The 23,821-nt window shown below is 36.8% G+C and overlaps 1 protein-coding gene across 3 annotated transcripts in view; it reads right to left on the bottom strand.

Moving 5' to 3' along the window:
* The window catches only part of THEGL (theg spermatid protein like), a 41,362-nt gene that overhangs the window by 3,612 nt on the left and 13,929 nt on the right, over positions 1-23,821 (bottom strand). Inside the window, exons 3-7 of one of the 3 annotated variants that reach the window (XM_033106348.1) lie at positions 18,775-18,840; positions 15,216-15,350; positions 11,694-11,831; positions 6,701-6,812; positions 1,440-1,571 (exon numbers count right to left, since the gene is read on the bottom strand). In XM_033106348.1, coding sequence (XP_032962239.1) covers positions 1,440-1,571; positions 6,701-6,812; positions 11,694-11,831; positions 15,216-15,350; positions 18,775-18,840 — 583 coding nt within the window. The remainder of the gene's footprint in view (positions 1-1,439; positions 1,572-6,700; positions 6,813-11,693; positions 11,832-15,215; positions 15,351-18,774; positions 18,841-23,821) is intronic. The other 2 variants (XM_033106349.1, XM_033106350.1) reach the window with 2 other exon arrangements.

Genomic DNA, 23,821 nt, shown 5'->3' with positions numbered 1-23,821 from the left:
TCTTATATGCTATTTTGCTTAAAGTCACAGGACCTATTGATGATGTTAAGTGAGGACTTACTGTACGTCTTTGCCAAAAGCTAGAATAGGCTCTAGCATATAATTGGTGCTGAATAAATATGTGTTGACTGACTGGCTGATCAACCAACCACTCCTTTTGGTCTTACTTTGAAAATCACACATGCCACTTGCCTGTCTATTATAGGAAGGATGACATATAGCCACTATTCCCTCTTAAGTGTTCATTGAAAGGAATTAGGACAAACAACAAACACTACTCAGCAGCGCTGAAAGTGTTTTTATTGCATTGGTACAGATCTGTTTTGAGTTCTAAGAATATGGTTTTCTACAGTGGTATTATTTTTTTAAAAGATTTTTTAACCCCCAAACAATCCTAGCAATATACAGTAAAATTATATTCCCATTTTACATACCAAAAAACCCCAAGCAAACCTGAGAATAAAGTAATTTACTCAAGGATTACAAGGCAAGTCACCTTAGCAAACTTAAGATACTCTCCCAAGGGTTTTTGATTCCTAGACTAGTTTTCTTTCTGAACAGAATTCCATATCAAATCCTCAGGTTCCTAGAATGAGGGTGAAATTGGTCTGACTTCCTTTGGCAACATGATCATTAGTAATTTATTGAAAACTCAACTGAGATTGGGCACCAAGTTGCCACTGCAATGAATGAAGGGGAGTGTCAAGGAGAAAGAGAAGGGAAACCATTGAACGTGCCAGGTTCTGCGCTGAGCACCGGGCCTTATCTGTTGTTACAGGTCATAACAGTCCTCCAAGTGAGAACTGTTATCTTTACATTCTCCTTGTTCACCTTGCTCCACCCAACTTCAAGGTCATACCAACTTGAGGACTTTGGCATGTACTCTTCCCTTTACTAAAATATTCTCTTCTCAGGTCGTCACTGATTCCATCTCATCATTCAGGTTTCAGCTCAAACATCCCTTCCTCAAAGAGGCTTTTCCTGACTACCATATGCAAAGTAGCTTATTCCCATAGTCACTCATTTCCTATTTTATTTTCTTCATAGTATTTATCACTACCTAACATTATCATATCTGTTTACTTATTTATTTTTTGTTTCCCTCCATCTTGTTCACTGGGAATGGTCCCTGGCACACAGGAGGCATTCAAATACTTGATGACTGAATAAAGCTTAAGGAACATTGTCACAACATCACAGAATTGGAATGCCAGGGCTGGAATTTGAACCCAGCTCTTACTGACTCCAAAGTTCATGCTCTTCACCCTCTACCCAAAGTCTCTCTCCATATCTTACATGTAGGTCTTTCTTCCTGCCACAGACCATTTTTTTAAGATTCCCTTTTCCAATGACTCTGGCCAATGCTTTGTAAGGGCAAAATAACACCCTAGGAACAACCAGCAAGTGAGCTGAAGAATACCAAGGCAGTGATGGCTTACAGGACGGATGGGTTTTTCACTTATTTCTGTTGGATAGCACAGACCCTCTATCTTGATCCTTGGAGGAGCAAGGTCTATAATTCTTGGAGTTGCAACAGCACTCAGGACAGAAATTGGAATGTTGGTTTCAACCTAGAGGAGAAAAATAAAACAGTACCCATGAATATCAAACTATAAACACCATATCCACCAAGATTAGAGAGTATGGTCTGACCTCTGGACCAGACTTCTCGGCAAATCCAGCAGAAAGACTCTTGTAGTAACCCACAATCATAGCTGAAAGGATCAATTTCCTTCTTTCTCAAACTAGGTTGTATGGATTCCAACCTAACTTTTCAGGAACTTACTATTAAACTGAAGATGGGGAAGAAATGGCAATGTTACATGTTGTCGAAGAGATAAATGGTAACACTGATTTATGGAGTGATTAAACTCAGCCAAGAGGGAAGGCTCAGCCCTACCACATGAGAGCACTAGAGGGGATAACACTCTGCTTTTTCTTAACTATTGTTGCCCTTTGGAAGTAGAGACTCACACTATTGCAAATCCCCATGTTTAAAGTTTATTTTAGCGGCTCTCTTCTAAGTTGAACACATAAGAAAAAGAAACCAAAGTCAAGAGGAAGAAAGGCAGAACTACATATCCCCACAGACAATATTCTCCTGGTCCCCCAAGTCACTCCTCAGTATCTTAACTGTGGAAATATGTTCAAATTACATGGTCTTCTATTTAAATTACTTGTATCCAAACTCAAAATTTATCACAAGTGTTTGAGAATGAATATAATAATTAACTAGAAATAAAACACAGTCTTAACTGTGGAATTTTACAATACTTTAAGCAAAACGACACTTGCACAAGAATAGATCAAAATAAACAAATGGAGAATTCAGAAATATAATCTAGTACAGTGACTCAGTCTTTTTTGGTCCGGAGCCCCTTTACACGCTTTAAAAGTTAACTGATGAGTCCCAAAGACTGAGACATTTAAGAAAATGTATCATTTAATCTTAAAAAAAATAAATCCATTACATGTTACTACACATATTTTTATGACAAATAGCTATATTTTTCAAAACAAAAAAATTGGTGTTTTACATTTTTGCAAATCTCCATAATATCTGACTTAAGAGGACACTGTTGTTTTGGTTGAAGTATATGAAGAAAATCCAGCCTCACACAGTAATTGTAAAGAGATGCGCATAGAACAGTCTTTTCACATAATTGTGGATGTTCTTCTCTGATATTGCAATGAAGCTTGACAAATGGTGGTTTCTTAAATATTAGTTGCAATGTACAATCTGAAAACAATGTCAAGGAACTTTTCATACTCTATTAATTTAAAATCCATTGGTCTATTTTGCACATTGAATGAACCTTCCTGATGCATGATTTTGAGCCTGCAGATTACTAAAAAAGATCTGGGCAACCCGTATGTATACATAGCTAGGCTACATTTTTTGAAACCATTTCCCTAGTGTAAATTACATTATGGTACATAATAACTCTAGCAGTGAGTAAATAAAGGCTGAGGTAATGGGATTCTTACCCCTATTTTATATAAAAATATACTTCAAAGAGATTAAGGAATTAATTATTTGAAAAATAAATTATAAAAACATTAATAAGACATTTTTATTATAAAATTAATGTTACGTAAAATAAATAATATCTAATAATATCAAAATCACTTTTGTTGGAACACATTTTGGGATTTTATATGAATCACATCAAAAATGTTCACACACTTGATCCAGTAATTTTACTTCTAGAATTTTTATTCTCAGAAAATAATCAGAGATTGAGAATGATGGAGGAGAGACATGTGGGTAGAATGACCGCATAAATTAGCGCAGCAAGTCAGACAAAGTCGCGTGACACATCCAGAGCACGTGTGGGTAATACTCAGAGGTATCTGTTAGATATAAAATGAGAGTCTTAAAAGTCAAAGATTGGTAAAAAATCCAAACCAGTATGTTAGTTTGGACTTTGACTGAGTGGGAGCTCCTGACATCTGTTAAGTAGAGGCTAAGTAAGCCATGAAACCAACTCCTTTTCTAAGTTTTGTAGTCTTGACAAAGTTACTATAAAAAGAGACTCCTTATGACATTCAGAGAGGTACAAAGACTTCCCACAGTTTATCCTAACTCTGGTGGCAAATAATATCAAGTACTTGTGGTAGTAACCTGGTTTTCTTTGTGAGCATGTGTTATTTTAAAATTCTTGGAAGATTTAGAATTAACTGTAAAAAAGCTAAGAGAATCAAAATCATAGAATTAGTATTTGTGTTAAATATAAGTACGTGCAAGAATTGATAAGATTGGAATATGGACCATGAAGTAGATAAAGTATTACATCAATGTTAAATTTTCTGATTTTGATAGTAGTATGGTAGTTATGTAAGATAATGTCCTTATTCTTAGAAAATGCATACAAAAGTATTTAGGAAAAAAGGGTATATGATATCTGTAACTTACTCTCAAAAATGATACAGGATTCAGGAAAAAAATTAAATAAATACACACACACACACACACACACAGAAGAGAGAATGATAAAGCCAATGGAAAAAAATGTTAATTTTTGCAACTTTTCAGTAAATTTTAAATTATTATTAAAACAAAAAGTATATGTATACTATTAAAATCAAAAGTATGTTTAAGAGAATTTGGCCTATTAAAGTAATAACATTACAATTGCAATATGAAACGTATAACTGAGTAATTGACTTAGAATTATTACATTAAGTTGAAATCTTAAGTCTATGTCATTCTTACATTAAAAAACTTTAGGTTTGCCATATGTATAAGTTTAATGTATTAGATTTTTAAATAATTATCTAATATTTGAGAACGTTTTGTTTGTTAATGTACATGGTTGAGGTAAAATACTTAAAAAAGAAATCAAATTTAATATATTTATAAATACAGGTTAAAGTACTTGAAGGTATTTGTTTGAAAAACCAAATCAAACATTATTCAGCACTCTTAAAAATCATTGTTAAGAACTGCTAGAATTAGAAATAGAATAATAAAACTTCCAAGCTAAACTTAAATTTAAAGTCTAAGAAAGAAATAGATTTTTTTTTAATTGTAATTTTAAAAATTGACTATTAGTTATTTAAGTCAAGAGCATACCTCTGAGCAGTCTTTTCTGCATTCAAAAACCACACCCACGGATACCAAAAGGCTTACATCACTGGGTGTGGCAGCTTTTTTTTCTTAAGTGGCTATAAATTCCTTGCCACTTCTCTCATCAAAAGGTGGAGTTTGTGTACCTGCCCCCTTGAATCTGAAGCAGACTTGGACCTGCTTCAATCCACAGATTATGACTGCAGTGACATTATGTGACTTCCAAGGCCAAATCATAAAATAACATAGAGCTTCTACCTGGTTCTTTTAGAATGCTCATCCTTGGGAGCTCCATTTTAGGATATTACTTTTCAGAATACGGCTGCCATGCTGAGAGACGTCTAAGCCACATGGACAGGCCATCTACAGGTGCTCCTGTAGAAATTCCCAACTGAGTCTAGCCTTCAAGTCATCCCAGCTGAGGCACCATAAATAGGTATTGTTATGAGTGAATGTTCATGCCCCCCCATCCAAAATCCATATGTTGAAGCCCTAACCCCCAATGTGATGGTACTAGGAGGTGGGGCCTTTGGGAGGTAATTAGATTTAGATGAGGTCATGAAGATGGAACCCTCCTAATGGGATTGTTTCCTTATAAGAGGAAGAGAGATCAGAACTCTCTCTGCGTGCACACAAAGCAGAGGTTATGTGAGCACACAGCAAGATGGTGGCTGCCTACAACTGGGAATAGGGCCCTCGTCAAGAACAGAATATGCTGGCACCTTGACCTTGGATTTCTCAGACTCCACACTGTTGTGTAAGCCACCCAGTCTGTGGTGTTTTGTTAGCAGCCTGAGATGACTAAGACAGGTACAAAGGAGCCTTAAGATGATTCCAGCCCCCTACCACTTCAGACACTTGAGCCATTAGAAATAATATCCCAGCTGAGACCCCAGGCACCATGGAGCAGAGACAAGCCTGCTTGCCCTGTCAGAATTTCTGACTCATAAAATCCTTGAGCATAATAAAATGGTGGTTGTTTTATGTCACTAAGTTTGGGGGTGGTTTGGTTGTGAAGCAACAGATATCCAGATCAGTACTTCAAAGGTGAGTTCTCTGTATTGGTTTTAGATGATCTAGAATTTGTTTTCTGAGCTGATTAGATCTAAAGGTATTAATGATATGGCCAGCAGTTAAAAAAAAAAAAAGAAAAAGAAAAAGAAAAAGAGGACACTGGTCCATGGCCTGCGGTGGCAAAAAAAAAAAAAAAAGAAAGAAAGAAAGAAAGAAAGGACACTGGTCCGTGGCCTGCGGTGGCAAAACAGAAAGCAAGACTGGGTGATAAGCAGCAGAGAACATTTTAGTAAAATGAAGAAGTGTAGAGGGCTTGGTTGGTGGCTTTTAAGTGCACTTGAGAAGTTGAGGAAAGACATGATCAGCTCCAGCCTTTAAATTCCCACCTTCAGGTGTAGGTAAGAGACCAGAAAGTTTTTGTGACTTACCTAAAAGAAACCCTTATCTTCTGTGGTTACAGGGCTGAAAATTCTGAAAACTAAACCCAAAATCTAATTCTGCAAGTGGGTGAATTACAGTGCAGATTGAATTGCCAAACTTGTATGGTCTCCTATATTAAAGTTAGGGCAATGATCAGGAAGAAATGGGACCTTGAAAATTAGAATGGAGACATACGTGCAGATTCGAATGAAGCTGGGGACTTTAAACCCCTAAGTACTAAGAATGCCTTACCAATTGAATCAGCTCTTCTTCCCCTGTCTGAAGAGGTTAGACTCGCCTTGCTTGAAGAAACTGTAATGGCTTCCCTTGAAGTAAATACCTTGCAGAGAATGGCTGACCTACCCCTACTATATGTCTCATTGCTTCTAGATCTATAACCAGACCCCAGTTCTAGGTGCCATAACAGCCCTCCATAGACTTCTGCATCAGCTCCCCTAATTGCTTAAGGTCTGATTCTATATTACTCATAGTGGTTCTGCTTCTCTGATCAAATCCTGGCTGATACATGTGGCTCAGAGGAGGTAGTCAGAAAATTAATTTGATGAGAAGAGAAAATTAACAGGAATGCAAGGAAAACACACACCTAGAAATAAGAGGGGAGCGTGTTATAGCTACAAACATGTTACACGGTACAAAGTCAATCAGGAACTGTTTCTTCCACATGGATCTACTTACACTTTTGGGAGGAACATAGTTTGGATTTGTGCCTTTGGCTTTTGCGAGTTGTAATATCCGGGGAGAAGGAGCAAAGATTTGAAGAGAATCTTTTAAGTGATCACTGAAGGACCTATATGCAAATGGAACATAAAATATTATAATCATTGGAGGAACAATGATTACATTTTCCCATTGCTATTATATAAGCAAACTCCAAAGAAATATATATATGATATTATATATATGGCTTCTATCTTAGAAACATCTTTTCCCATAATTATCAGACTGGTGTTTCTCAAATTATTTTTTACTGTGATCCATAGTAAGGGCATTTTATATTGTGATACAGTATATATAAGTCTGTGTGTGTGTATCTGAAACAAAATTATCATGAAACAATGCCTGCCTTAGGTAATATATTCTGATTTTTAAAATTTCGTTAAAAGAAAAACTGGAATTGATTTCATGATCCACTGATGGGTTGAGACCTGCAGTTTAAAAAACATTATTATTAGCTGTAATAGTTTTATGTGGATTCCTTAAGATTTTCTATATATAAAAAAATCATGTTATCTATGAGTAGAGTTAGCTTCACTTCTTCCTTTCCAACCTGAATGCCTTTTCTTTTCTTGCCTAATTTCCCTGACTAGAATCCCTAGTATGATGTTGAATAGAAGTCGTGAGAGCTGACATCCTTGTCTTATGCCTGATCTTAGGAGGAAAGCATTTAGTCTTTCACCATTAATTATGATGTTAGCCATGGGGTTTTTGTAGATGCCTTTTATCAAGCTGAGGAAGTTTCCTTCTATACCTAATTTGTTGAGCATTTTTATGAAAGTGTGTTGAATTTTGTCAAATGCATCTTCTGAGTTTATTGAGATGATCGTGTGGTTTTGTGATTTTCATCCTAGTAATTTGGTGTATTACACTGATTTTAATATGTTGAACCCAATATATTGCATTCCTGGGATAAATCCAACTTGGTTATGGTGTATAATTTTTTATATGTTGTTGGATTTGGTTTGGTAGTATTTTGGTGTGGATTTTTGCATGTATATTTAGATTTGGTAGTATTTTGGTATGGAATGTTACATATATATTCATAAGAGATATTGTCTCATTCTCTTGTCTTGTAATGGCCTTTTCTAGTTTTGTTACAAGGGTAATATAGACCTCATGGAATGAGTCCCATTTTTTGAAAAGTCTGAAAGATTGACATTAGTTCTTCTCTAAACATATAGAATTCATCAATGAAGACACCTGGTCCTGAGCAGTTCATGGAAAGTTTTCAAAATTTATTAATTCAATGTCTTTACTTGTTATAGGTCTGTTAAGATTTTATTATTGAATCAATTTCAATAGTTTGTCTTTCTAGAAATTTGTCCATTTTGTTTACAGTATCTAATTTATTGGCCATACAATTGCTCATAGTAATCCCTTACATTCATTTTTATTTCTATAAGGTCAGTAGTAATGAGCCTTCTTTTATAAATGACCCTTAGAAAGGGCCCCTCTTTCTTCCTTGAATTTAGTAATTTGAGTCTTCTTTTTGTCTTGGTCAGTCTAGCCAAAGGTTTGTTTTGTTGATCTTTTCAAAGAACCAACTTTTGATTTAACATTGATTTTCTGTTTTTCTAATTTCTATTTCATTTATTTCCACTCTAATCTTTATTATTTCCTTCTTTCTGTTTGTTTTAAATTAGTTCGCCTTTCTATTTGCAGTTTCTTAAGATGGGAGATTAGGTTATGATCTGATATCTCTTTTCCTTTTTATGTAGGCATTTACAGCTAAAATTTCCCACTACTTTAGCTGCATTCATAAGTTTTCATATGTTGTGTTTTCATTTTTATTAATATTAAAGTGATTTCTTCTTTGGCCCATTTTTATTTAGGAATGTATTTAATTTCAGATACTTTTTTTTAAGTTTCCAAATTTTCTTCTATTGGTTTCTAATTTCATTCCATTGTGGAATGAAACTAATTTTTTTCTATTGGTTTCTAATTTCATTCCATTGTGGTCAGCAAACTGATTTTATATGAATTCAATTTTTTAAAAATTTATTGAGACTTGTTTTATGACATAATATATGATCTATAATAGAGAATGTTCCATTTGAGAAGAATGCATATTCTGCTATTGTTGGGTGGCATGTTTTATAAATATCTGTTAGGTATAGTTGCTTTATAATGTTGTTCATGCCTCCTATTTCCTTGTTGATATTCTGCTTGTTATTCTTCCCATTATTGAAAGTGGGGTATTGAAAAATCCAACTATTATTGTTTACTTGCCTATTTCTTCAACTCTATCAGGTTTTGCTTCATCTATTTTGGGGTTCTGTTGTTAGGTGCATACATATTTGTAATTATTATATTTCCGTAATGGATTGATCATTTTATTATTATAAAATGTCCTTCTTTGCCTTTATATTTACCTAAGTAGTTAATTCTATTGATGCCCTTTGTTTCTTTATGTGGATTTTAGTTATTGCCTAGGGTCCTTTCATTTTAACCTGAATGACTACCTTTAGTATTTATTGTAAAGCAAATCTGCTGGCAATGAATTTAATTTTTAATTTTTCTGGAAAGGTCTTCGTTGCTCCATTTTTGTTCGATAGTTTTGTTAGACAGAGTATTCTTGGCTAACAGTTGTTTTTTTTTTTCTTTCTTTCAGTGCTTTAAATATGTTATCCCACTGCCTTCTTGCCTCTATGGTTTCTGATGAGAAATCACCTGTTAATCTTATTGCAGATCATTTGTATGTAATGAGTTACTTCTCTTGCTTCTTTCAAGATTCTTCCTCTTTGGCTGAAGACAGTTTGATTATAGATTTCTTTGAGTTTATCATATTGGATTTTGTTGAGTTTCTTGGATGTGTAGATTATTGTTTTTCATCTAATTTGGGAAACTTTGGACATTATTTCTTCAAATATTCCTTCCGCATTTTTAGCTTTCTCCTCTTTATGGATTCCCATCATGGATATGTTGATACTCTTGAAGATGTCCCGCAGGTCTATGAGGGTTTTGTTCACTTTATTTCATTCTTTCTGTTCCTCAGACTTGATCACCTCAATTAACCTATTTTTAAGTTGGTGGATTCTTTCTTCTGATTGCTCACATATGCTTTTGAGCCCTTGCAGTGACTCAGTTAAACTATATACCAAAAAATTCATGTAGTACACTTATTGGGCAGCCCTGTGTGTCTTCACTAGCTTAATTCCTCTTGCATTCCCCACCCCCCAACACAATTCTAACAAGCTTGGTTATCTGTTTCCAGTGCACAAAAAATCAGAAAAGAGGCTGGTTAGAGAATATTCCCCCCAACAAAATGTTTCAACACTCAAGGGCATTTCACTTATATGAAACATCAAACTCAGGTGTCTCAAAAAGTGGTGACAGATAAATAAAGTATTTCCCTGAAATATACAGAGAGTGCCAAAAAAATATATATACACATTTTAAGAAAGGAGAAAGCTATTAAAATTGTAATACTTAATATATATCAATAACAAAAGATTAATACAAGTCATATATATGTATATGTTTTTGGCACCCCCAGTATATATCAAATATATACCAAATTTATAAGTATATTTTAAGTAAATTAGCAGATTTTGTTGAATCTATGATAAATAAGCAAATGAAGAAATTTTATGGGAGAAATTGGGTCTCTTTTGCTGGATTCTAAGATGGAAAAGATTTAAGTTGTTCAGTTCAACCTCTCTCTGAATGTAGCAATCTTTACTAAAAATCCATGTAAAGTCATCATGCCAGTCTGTGCTTGAACAATTTCAGGAATTGGGTTGGAGATGGCAGTTGACTTTTCCTGATAAATGTTTCTTTTACTGGATAGGTAGCTAGTCAGAAAGATTTTCCTACACTTAGCTGTCATCTGCTGCTCTGTAACTTCCTTAGTCTACTTCCAGTTCTAAGGTCAATAAAGTAATTTTACTTCCACCTCCACTTCCTCTTTCAGACGCTGACCCTTTAAACATTTGAACACAGCTATCATTGATTCCTTGGTCTCTTCTCTAAGATAAATATGTCCTTTCTCCTATTTTTTATATAACACAGTTTCCAGAAAACTCACCATCTCATTCATCTCTTTCTGAATAGTCTCAAATTTATTATCAGTTTCTTAAGGTACACCCTCCATAGATGGACATACACCTAAGGTGTTCTGACTAAACTACTCTTTTATCAGTAGTATTTATCACCTTCCTGTAATTGTACACTGTACATATTCCACTAATGCAATCTAACATTTTTCCAACAACTGCATCACAATTGTAGCTCCCTTGTAGAAGATATCTCCTAAGCTGTCTTTTAAAGACAAGGAGAAATTCAGCATTCAGAGCAAAAGCAAGATCATGTGCAAAGCCACAGAGATGAACATCAAGTTCTGTGAATTGCAAAAACCTATAATTTTTTATTTGCATATTTCCTTTTTTATATTATTATTTTTTTATTGGGGAAGGGGAACAGGACTTTATTGGGGAACAGTGTATACTTCCAGGACTTTTTTCCAAGTCAAGTTGTTGTCCTTTCAGTCTTAGTTGTGGAGGGCGCAGCTCAGCTCCAGGTCCAGTTGCCGTTGCTAGTTGCAGGGGGCGCAGCCCACCATCCCTTGCGGGACTCAAGGAATTGAACTGGCAACATTGTGGTTGAGAGCCCACTGGCCCATGTGGGAATTGAACCGGCAGCCTTCGAAGTTAGGAGCATGGAGCTCCAACCGCCTGAGCCACCTAGCCGGCCCTGCATATTTCCTTTAAATTGACTGACAATGGTAAGTTTAATGTGAATTTTAGCTTCACCATAATTTGAGTCAAACGTATTTATTGGTGAAGGTCTTCTGATTACCTACAATTGCTTAAAATATTAGATTTTTTCGCCTGATCCGTTGAAACACAAGTGGACTTTTAGCTTATGAAACTGTATATACTAAAATATGAAAAATACTCTCACATTTAACCAAATTAGATTAGAATTTATAGAGCGTCTCAAGGTACTCTACCTATCTATTAGATGCTCTTTCTTGAATCTGTTGGGCTGTGCCAGCTTCTGCATCCTTTGGGAAGGTTTTCTAAGCAGTACAGGAGAAGGGATCTCCCAGATTACAGACTCTCTACCACAGCTGTAATAATATTGAGCCCTGCAAATTGTAGAAAAGAAAAGGAGTGAAACAAGCAGAATTCAAATTATCATAGTAATTTCCAACATTGCCCCCCAGGTCTAGGGAAGTGGGCATGACAGTTTACCTCTTTACTGCTGAGCTACTTTCTACATAGGAAGAAATTAGAAATGGTTACAGCCATCAAGTTTTCAGCTAGCTTCTAATATCCTATTCCAAAACAGACAATTTTCCACAATAGATAAACTGCATTTTCTAAACAAAAAATATACTGATGGAAAGAGAAAATTTGCTGCTTTAAAACCAAATAATTTCTTTAACATCTATATAGATAAATATTTTCACAAAAGAAATTTAAAAAAATATTTTCACTATATTTTTAGTTAATAGAATGAATTACATTGATGCTTTCCTTTGTGAAAAAGAACTCAGAATTTAGGAATAAATTCTACTTGATCATGGTGTGTGGATTACTTAATCATTATTGGGTTTTGTTAACTAAGATTTTATTTAGGATAAATCATATTGTTCTTATCACTTCAATCTTTTCTTAATCAGAGTATATCATCAGTGGCAAAGAAAGTGATATTGACTACTTCAGACCCGCTGTTAACTCAGATTGCAGTCCCACTTCTGCTTCTATTATTTTCCAAACGACCTTTGCTCCGTTAGAATGTTCATGGATGTGGATATGCATCCATCTGCCCAGGCCTCTGTCTGTTGGTTGCTAATGTAAGCCTGGGTCTATGTTTAAGCCTGTATTTCCTTTGCTTTCAAACACTGAGCCTTGCGGCCCGGCCATACACCACACATCGGCTTGCAGGGGGTTTGAGATTGCACAGCCCAGGTTTCATTGCCTGACTGACTCAGCCACCCTCACCCACATACACAGGCAACCTCCAACAGGTAGAGAATCTCTCATTCTTCCCTGGGATTAGCCCTTTTCAGGAAATGGCAGTTCTGTTTGGGAAGCAGAGATAGAGAAGGAAGAGGTGATTTTGTACAATGGGGCACTTTGGAGAGATCAGATTCACATAAGGGGGGGGGTCAGTGAGTGAGAGGAAGGGGTGATTAAGCAGCCAGTGAGCATCACACAAAGGCAAGATATGTTGCAAAGTAGGGCAAAAGGTAGAGGCCCAGACAGGAGGTGAAAGGTACAAAACAGAAGATGGGAGGACACCAGGTACGCGACATTCTCTCGGGTGGCAATGGCAAACACTAAATGCCATGAATATATGTACTGACCATAATGCTTACGCCTTATGCTGCCAACACCTAGAAGTACATGAGTGAGATGGAGAAAATAATATATTTTATGGTTGTTATGAAGATTAAATAAGAGATGTCTAAGTCATTTTACAAATTAAAAAGCAGTATTCAAATAAGATTGTATTATTAACCAATTTATATATTAATTTGAAATTTTATGTTTACGTATGTTTCTGTTTATGGATATTACATATTCATAGAATGTATGGATGCCGTCTTTATATGATTCTTCCCTGCTACAGTCATCCACACACCCAAGTCTCACAATTCCATTAAGGTAGCGGGTAGTCTCTGTTTCCACCTAAAGAAACTAGAAAAAGTAGAGCAAATGAAACCCAAAGTAATCAGAAGAAAGGAAATGATAAAGATCAGAGCAGAAATCAAAGAAATGGTAAGCAGCAAAAGCATAGAGAAAATTAATGAAACCCAAAATTGATAAACCTCTAGCCAGAATGATTAGCCAAAAAGAGAGAAGGTACAACTTGCCGATATCAGGAATGAGAGGGGAATCATCACTAGAGATTGGACAGATATTAAGAAGAAAATAAGAGAATGTGTGGACAATTTTATGCCCACAAGTTTTAAAACTTAGATGAAATGGATAAATTCTTTGAAAGACACTCACTACCTCTACTCATTCAGAAAGAAATAATCTGAATAGCCCCTGTCAAGAGTTTAGCTAAGCTATTCCGTAGTACTGCCACTTTGGCATCCATTTTGTTTGGCCAAGTGGCCCACAGTGACAAACTGACTCTAGTCCCTCTTACAAGCACATGCCCTAAATAGCAGCTCGCCAAGTCACAAGTAAATACAAGTTCCTGATATGAGCACCCAACAGCCCTTGGACTAGCAATCTCCCTTGACTCCCAATGCTCTCCCCTTATGCAGCCCTTAACTAAGACCCCTGAAGAGCTAATCTAAAATCCACTCTTTTGGTTTGAATTGACCAACCTGGCCTTAGCCCAGAAACTCCAAAGCACTCTACCCACAGGCCTTAATAAAAGCCTGTGTCCCAGGTTCTGCCTCTCTCTGTCTGAAACTCTGCTTTAACCTACCCTTGAGGCATGCTAGGTGCTTCCCCTAGGACCTGTGAATAATAAACTTGTCTATTTCACTTCCCTTTATGGTCTATCATTGAACTGCACTTCACCATCGGGCACCCTGTGCTCCACTTCACAAGTGTTAATTTGACAAATTCGTAACAGCTTTATATGTATTAAATAAATTGAATTTATAGTTGAAATCCTTCCCACCAAAAAACTCCAGGCCTAGATGACTTCATTGGTAGAATTCTATCAGATATATAAAGAAGAAATACATGCCAATTCTATACATTTTTCCAGTTCCTTCCATAAGGACAGCACTACCACAAAGACATTGCAAGAAAACTACAGGCCAATATCTGTTTACATATGTCTATGGCGGCTTTCCAATTTAATGGCAGAGTTGGGTAGTTGCAACAGAGATTTTTGTGGACAACTTTGTATCTGGCCCCTTCCAGAAAAAGTATTGGCTTTTGACTTAAGTTGTATATTGAAAGAGATAGAAATAGCCACCTCAATTATCCTGGAAACCAAACTTCAGATAAATAATAGTATTTTTACGTTTTTCTTTACTTTGATCTCCCTCTCTGCCTGTACCTGTCCCCTGTCCACCCCACCCCCAAAGTCTTTCCTCAAAGAGCCAACCAGCAGAAAGCCTAGTCAAAAAACATGTGCTAAAAACAAATTGGCAATGGACACCAAATGCTTTTAGATGCCCTAATTAACTCATGGTAATCAAGCTCAGGGGTGGTATACAAAATTCATAAAGTTTCATGCACAAATAAGTTGATCCACAACAGTGCTATATATGGTACATACCCTTGCATAATACTCGTACTTTATTAAAAAAAATAGTGGGAATACTGGTAAGTCAAAAAAAAATTATAAAATATAAAACAAGTCTGCAATAGCTAAATATATCCAGATCTTGCTCTGGAAAAGTTTGACGATAGCATCAGATGGGAAACAGATACAGAATCCCTAATCCTCAATAAATTTTAATTATAGGGCTATTTATGGCTTTTAGATAAAAGGGCTGGGTTCTGTGTTCATTTTCCCTAGAGACTCCCGAAAAAGTAACCTAATAACATACAACATTAACCTGTTAGGTACATATTGGTAGACTTCCTTGGGCTTGGCAAGGTTCTCTAATCTTTTGTTCAGCTGAGCCTTCAAAACACTCTGGGAAATAGGGCGAATAGGATCTTGATTTCCCCAACACAGTCCTCTGTTTAAAAGCAGAAAAAATAAAATGGTAAGAAATTCACTGTTAATGGACATCTTAGAAATGGCTCTTGATGACTCCTCTACTGATTTTACTTCAGTTTAAGAACTATCTCTATTACAGAATTTTACAATTTTCAGGCATCAGAAGCAGATAAACTACTTACACAAGTTAGAATAAAATTTACTGTCTTAAAATGTGGTTACCAAAAATGAACCTACTAGGGATAGTTCTGTTTCTGCCAATTATGTAATCGACACTATAATTTATAGTCAGGTCAACGTAAAATGGGCATGTCACCTCTCTACACTGTGCTCTCACTTTGGGTGATGCACTGTACCAGGTGGTCAGAGAATAGAAGAGTAATAGTAGTAGTTACCATTTGTGGAAGACGTACTGTGGGCCAGGCTCTGGGCTAAGTGCTTTAGAGACATCAGATTAGTTAGTCTGCACAGCCCTGTAAAGTAGGGATGATTACTGTGCAGGGGCTGAAGAGAAAAGGAGGAAACAGTCTAGGATTCACCTTCAAAGGCTTCATGGAAGACAGTAGAAGGCGCAGAATGCCAGAAATGAGGCCCATTCCACGTTGGGGTAACCATGAGAAATGAGAATAACCAAACATTGTGCCAGGCATGTTTGGGCAGAAGCAGAAAGTCATGTTGGGAGTAATTAAGTAAGATTGCTGGCATGGGTGGGGAAGACAGAAGAAGGCCTGGAAGGCCTGGCGGAGGAGTCAGAAAAAGGCACCTCAGTAACCTGACCTTGTACATGGCTGTGTCTGCCAGCTGATTGAGCTTATCCCTTTAAAATGCCCCAGGTGTTTGTTGTTTTTTTTTTTATTCTGTCTATATTTTTGTATCTAATCTTTCTGTTTCTACTTCGTAAGCATCAGCAAGTCACTATTAGAATGTTTATTAATCAATCCAGTGTCCTCACCCCCTACATTCTGCTGATTCATTTTTCTAACTATGACTCAAATCTGCTGATTTCTCACCAGCCCCGTTGCTATCTCCCTTGCCCAGGTCCCATCATCCACACGCTTTTCTCTATACCACTGCCGGAGTGATCTTGCTAAACTCCAGTCTGATGAAATCATTCCCTGGCTTAAGACACTTCAAAGGTTTCCATTCCCAACTCCTCACTGTGGCTTACAGGGCCCTCCACAATTTTGACAAAGACCACCTGCCTCTCCAGCCTATGTATTCGTCTAAGTGAGAGATTGTGTCTTACGCTTTTGGAGATCTCCCCTTGCATAGTTTAGTGCTGTACACAGCCAGTGCTCAATCGTGGTTTGATGAATGAACAAACGGTGAAAACTGGGGACTCATCTGATGGTGATGTAAAGCAGAGATTAGAGAGGAGGGAATGACTTACGGGAGAATAAGAAGCTAAAGCAGAAGTTTGTGTCCTCACGTGGTGGAAGGGGTGAGGGAGCCTCTGGGATCTTTTATAAGGGCATGAATCCTATTCATGAGGGCTCCACCTTCATGATCTAATCATCTCCCAAAGGTCCCACCTCCATTACCATCACACTGGGCGTTAGATGTCAAAACATGCATTTTGAGGGAGCATAAACATTCAGTCGTTATCATCTGATAAAGGAATGGTATCCAAAATATACAAAGAACTCTTAACATTCAATAAAAAAAATAAACAACCCAATTAGAAAGTGAGCAAAAGATCAGAACAGACACTTTACCAAAGAAGATATAAAGATGGCAAATAAGCATATGAAATATCCTAACATCATGTCATTAGGCAGCTGCAAATTAAAACAATGAGATACCGTACATACATATTAGAATGGCTGAAATACAAAAGGCTGACAACACCAAATGCTAGTGAAGATATGGAGCAACAGGAACTCTCATTAATTGCTGGTGGAAATGGTACAGAGACATTGGAAGACAGCAGTTTGTTACAAAGCTAAATATATTCTTATCAGATGATCCAGCAATTGTACTCCTAGGTATTTACCAAGTGAGTAGAAAACTTATATCTACACAAAATCCTGCCACAAATGTTTATAGCAGCTTTATTTATAATTGCCCAAAATTAGAAGCAATCAACATGTCCTTCGATAGATGAATGGATAAGTAATCTGTGGTAGATCCAGATAATGGAATATTATTCAGCAATAAAAAGAAATGAACTCAAGATAAAAAGGCACGGAGGAAACTTTAATGCCTTTCTAAGTGAAAGAAGCCAGTCAGAAAAGATTACACACTGTATGATTCCTACTATATGACATTCTGGAAAAGGCAAAATGATACATACAGTAAAAAAGATCAGTAGTTGGCAGGGGTTTGGAGAGGGGGAGAAGGAAAGAAATGAATAGGTGGAGCACAGGTAATTTTTTTTTTTAATTTATTTTTAATTTATTGGGGTGACAATTGTTAGTAGAATTACATAGATTTCAGTTGTGCAATTCTGTATCACATCATCCATAAATCACACTGTGTGTTCACCACCCAGAGTCAGCTCCCCTTCCATCACCATACATTTGATCCCCCTCACAGGTAATTTTTAAGGCAGGGAAACATTCTGTATAATACTGTAACGGTGGATACACGACATTATGCATTTGTCAAAACCCATAGAATAGTGCAACATAAAAAGTGAACCCTAATGTAAATTATAGACTTTAGTTAATAATAATAGTATCAATATTTGTTCATCAACTGTAACAAATGTGCCACACTAATGAAAGATGTTAATGATATTGGACACTAGAGGAGTGGATGTTCATACAGAAACTCTCGTGTTTTTACTCAATTTTTCTATAAACCTAAAACTGTTTTAAAAATAGAGTCTATTAATTTTGTTTTTAAAAAGCAATAGTAGAGTAGAAGAAAACAACGACAGAAAAATTCAGGCTTTGCTTAAGAGCTCAGGAAGAAGAAGAGGAGTTCTGTGGCCAACGGTGGAAGGACAATGGGTCGAACAGGCTGCGGATCCAGAGAACAGGTGTGCTCCAGGTGGGCTTAGGGACAGCACTAACAGCGGTTAGAAGCAGCCACCTGGAGGCTGGACACACAAGTTGCAAAGGAGTGTAGAATAACACCGTAGGATGGTGGTTCTCAGACCTGTCTGCCTATGAGAATCATCTCAGGAGCTTTTAATAGTCCTGAAATTTAGGCTGCACCCTGACCAAGTAAGTCAGGATTTCTGGGGATGAGACCCAAGCATCCATTTTAAAGGTCTCCGGATGGTTCCAACTTGCAGACAAATTTGAGAACCACTGACCTAGGGTATTGCTTCCATGTGTTGGCTCAGCTGCGATGACAATATTGGTTCAGTGGATGCAGTTGAGCGAAGAGGTAGATGCACATGGAACGCAGGGTTATTGGTCAGCTGAGAATACTTACCTGTTTAATGTAAGGAACACATCATCACAAACAAATACACGTATATGATATCGCCTTACCTATCTGGGTTTCCCCATTGTTTTTTAGGCCTAGAAAGATCCTGCAGTCTCTTCCTAGAAAAAAAACTAACAAATACCAGCTGATTAATTCAAAGAGCATGCTTAACAAATATGGTTGCATTAAATGACTCCTACTCAAAGAAATCCCATCTGAAGGGAGAAAAAACCAAACAAACCAGTGCCCTATTTGATGTGGTTTGGAAGAGTCCTGAAAAGCTCAAAGTATTAAAAAATATTGTGGACCCCAAATTCTCACTTCTAGAATCATTTATATATAGTACATAATGAAACAAAGACAGTAAATATGCAATAAAACCAAGAGCATATTGTCACCAGAAGATCACAGGTAAAATGCACACTTGTTAGTGGGAAAACCCCTCCATTTGCATACTAAGGTAATTTGTAAATGGCTTGATGACACTGGATTCTGAAGAGATTATACAGATGAAATTCAGGCAGAATGTGTGGCTTTGGGAAAACTATGAAATAGGCAAAATATATTTCTGGTCCCTCTCACCCCCCGTTTCTTCCCTACTCTGCTCCCTTGGACCTTTCCTGATTGTTCTGAATCCACCTATAGAAAAGACTGTGCATGTTCCCCAAACATCCATGAGTTTCTCTACATTTCTCAGGCTTCCTTGCAGTTGTCTGGAGCCATGTGCCTAGTTATGTCTAACTTCAGCAGAAGTGTCGGGTATCACTTCCAGGGCAATGCACTTAGGAGCTAATGTGTCACCTCTATTTCTCTCTTTCCCTGTTGCAGTGACCCTGGAAGCCATATATTCTAGACAGCATAGCTACAAGACAGAGGGGTGCCAGCCAACTCACACTGGACTGTGACATGAGGGAGAAATAGACTTTTATAGCATTAAGTCTTTGAGAGTTGTGTAGTTTGTTACTGTACCGTTGCCTATCCTATGCAGACTAATACACCACTTCTATTACTGTAGTTCATATTATAATTATTTATGTAGTTGCTTAAAGTTTAAGGGACCCAATAAATACCAACCCTTTTTTGCCCACCACAATTAACAACTAACTGAAAAATAGGCACAGGAGTTAGACGAATAGAATAAAAATACTTTCTCTATTACTGATAAAACTATATTGAAGAGAACAGTGTGGATCCCTGACATGCCTGAATTGAACTTTTCCCCCTAGCTGCAAGCCTCCCCCTGTAGAGGCTGTTTGCTATGCGACAGAAAGCAGATCACAAAGATCAATCACTGTAGATAGACAGGTCCCAAAGAGAGAGGGACCAGAAGGGGTCAGTTCTTTCTTCCAATTCCATCAAACAGATGTCGCTTCTAACCCCTGGGGAGTCTAATTAAGGAATAAGGCAAGAGGCCAGGAGAATTACTCCAAGAAAGTACTTCTATGTACAAAAAGGGAGGTGACCAGGAAAAGTATTTTCTCTCACACTTACCTGAACTCTTTTTATTTTTTTAAGTTTCCTTTTATTAGTTTCAGGTGTGCAAAACAACGGATTAGACATTTACACCCCTCACAGAGTGATAACCCCCCTCCCAGTCTACTACCCCTTTGACATTGTATACAACTGTTACTATACCATTGACTATATTCCCTATGCTGTACTTTACATCCCGTGACCATACATACACATTTAATTATAGCTGACATTCAGTATTATTCTACATCAGCTTCAGGTGTACAGTGCAGTGGTCAGGCTTCTACATAATCTATGAGGTGATCTCCCCGATAAGTCCAGTACCCATCTGGCATCCTACAGTCATTACAACCTTATTGATTATATACCCCATACTACTGTATTTCACATCCCCATGATTATTTTGTGACTGCCAATTTGTACTTTCTAATCCCTTCACCTTTTCCTCCATCCCCCAACCCCTTCCCATTTAGCAATCATCAATTTGTTCTCTGTATCTCTGAGTCTGTTTCTGTTTTGTTTGCTCATTTATTCTGGTCTTTAGATTCCACATATAAGTGAGATCATATAGTATTTGTCTTTCTCCCTCTGACTTATTTCACTTAGTGTAATATTCTCTAAGTCCATCCACGTTGTTGCAAATTATAAGATATCATTCTTTTTTATGGCAGAGTAATACTCCATTGTATAAATGTACCACAATTTCTTTACCTAATTGTCTATTGATGGGCATTTCATTTGTTTCCATATTTTGGTGAATAGTGCTGCAATAAACATAGGGGTGCATATATTTTTTCGAATTAGTGTTTTCAATTTCTCTGGATAAATACCCAGGAGTGGAATTGCTGGGTCATAAGGTATTTCTATTTTTAATGTTTTGAGGAACCTCCATACTGTTTTTCATAGTGGCTGCACCAATTTGCAATCCCACCAACAGTGCGTGAGGGTTCCCTTTTCTCCACATCTTCGCCAACACTCTTTGTTGATTTATTGATGATGGTCATTCTGACAGGTGTGAGGTGGTATGTCATTGTGGTTTTTATTTGCATTTCTCTGATGATCAGTGACGTGGAGCATCTTTTCATATGTGTATTGGCCATCTGTATGTCCTCTTTGGAGAAATGTCTCTTCATGTCCTCTCCCCACTTTTTAATTGGGTTGTTTGTTTTGGGGTTTTTCTGGTGTTGAGTTGCATGAGATTTTTATAAATTTTGGATATTAACCCTTTATTAGATGTATCATTGGCAAATATCTTCTCCCATTTAGTAGGATAGCTTTTTGTTTTGTTGATGGTTTCCTTTGCTGTGAAAAACCTTTGTAGTTTGATGTGGTCCCATTTGTTTATGTTCTTTATTGCTTCCCTTGCCTGAGGGGATATATCAGTAAAAATATTACTAAGGGTAATATCTGTAAGTTTACTTCCTTTATTTTCTTCTACGAGTTTTATGGTTTCATAAAATTTAAGTTTCTTACATTTAAGTCTTTAATCCATTTTGACTTTAATCTTGTATATGGTGTAAGAAGGTGGTCCAGTTTAACTTTTTTGCATGTGTCTGTCCAATTTTCCCAGCACCATTTATTAAATAGCCTGTCTTTACCCCAATGTAAATTCTTTCTTCCTTTGTGTCTGAGCTCTTTAATAGGGTCTACACTCTTTTTTATTTTTTTACATTAGTTTCAGGTGTACAAAACAATGTAATAGTTAGACATTTACACCCCTCACAAAGTGATAACCCTCCTCCCCCATCTACTACCCCTCTGACATCCTATGTAGCTGTTACAATTCCATTGACTCTATTCCCTATGCTGTACTCCATCTTGTGTGACCATATATATATATATATATTAAATTATAGTTGACATTCAGTATTGTTCAGCTTCAGCTTCAGGTGTACACTGCAGTGGTCAGGCATCTACACCGTCTCCATGAAGTAGTCTCCCTAATAAGACAAGTGCCCATCTGACACCCTACAAAATCTTTACAACGTTATTGATTATATTCCCCAAATTGTCTTTCATGTCCCCATGGCAATATTGTGGTTACCCATTTGGGGTCTACACTCTTTATGTTAGACTAAGCCCTGGCCCTGGTGTCAGGTAGGATTCAGACCTGACACAGCACATGTAAACTCTCATGTGAAGACATGGCCTTCCTAATTAAATAGTGAAGCTCCTTTCAGAAAGTGGGAAGAGAAAAGGGGTGATTAATAGGAACCCCCAGGATTGCACAGTCTCAAAACTGAGTCATCCACCCTGAAGATCAAGCTCAAATTCTTCAATCAGATTATCTATTTCCATGTTAGTTTCTGTTTATTTCACTTGCATTGCCCCTCAGCCGTCAGGAATGACTTCGTTGCCCCTTAACACCTTGCCTTAGCTGTCCTAGGGGAGTAATGCAAGTAAGGATTCTGTGCACACAACCAGGCCACAGTGTTTAGGGGGGAAGCAGCTCCCCTGGGGTCACTGTGGTGGGGGTAACAATCAATCTAAGGGACATGGAACACTTGGTCCAACAATGATTCTCATCTAAGAGATTATTACTCCAGTACTAACATTGGAGATTCTAGGGTGTTTTTTTATTTTCTGTTTTAAAACTTTTATTTGTACTAATGTTTAGATACAGGAATGAGAGAGGGGGAGAGACAGAGAGAAAAAGGGAGAAAGAATGGGTTTATTATTTTAAAATGAAGTGCTATTTTTTTATCCCTGATAAAGTTATTTAATTATCTGAGCTTTAGGTCATTTGTTCAGTAAATATTTATTGAGCACTTACTATGTACCAAGTAGTGTTCTAAGGCTGAGAATACACTGGTGAATAACTAGACAAAAATCCTTGCCCTCATGTCAGGACAGAAAGACAATAAATGAAATCATATGGTGTTTGTCTATCTATGCTGAGTTATTTCACACAGCATAATACCCTCTAGGTCCATTTATGTTGTTGCAGATGGCAAGATGTCATTTTTCAACAAATTTCTTATGGCTGAGTAATGTTCCATTGTACATAGTACCACTTCTTTATCCATTTATCTATTGATGGACACTCAGGTTGTTTCCATACCTTGGCTATTGTAAATAATGCTGCAATGAACATATAGATGCCTATGTCTTTTTGAATACCATGTGATTTCACTTATATGTGGAATCTAAAAGAAATGAATAAAAAAACATAAGCAAACTCATAGATACAGAGACGATGGTTGCCATATGGGAATTTGGGAGGATGGGTGAAGGGGGGAAGGGATTAAGAGGTACAAATTGGTAGTTACAAAATCATCATAGGGAAGTAAAGTATAGCATAGGGGACATAGTCAATAATATTGTAATAACCATGTAAAGTGACAGCTGGGCCCTAGATTTATTGGGGTGATCACTTCGTAAGTTATATAAATGTCCAAATCACTGTTGTACACATGAAACTAATATAATGTACGTCAACTATAATTGAAAACTAAAAAATATTTTAAACAGGAAGACAATAAATGAAATAAATACAGAGTATATTAGATGGTAATAAGAGCTATAAAGAAAAATACAGCAAGTAAAGGGTACAAGGAATATGTGTTAGGGAAAGGGTGGGAATTTTAAACAGAGTGGTCAAAAAAAGCATTACTTGTCAATTTATATTTGAACAATGAC

The sequence above is a fragment of the Rhinolophus ferrumequinum genome, chromosome 5 (assembly GCF_004115265.2).
Source record: "Rhinolophus ferrumequinum isolate MPI-CBG mRhiFer1 chromosome 5, mRhiFer1_v1.p, whole genome shotgun sequence".
Lineage (NCBI taxonomy): Eukaryota > Metazoa > Chordata > Mammalia > Chiroptera > Rhinolophidae > Rhinolophus > Rhinolophus ferrumequinum.
This window is presented reverse-complemented; position numbering and strand designations above follow the sequence as displayed.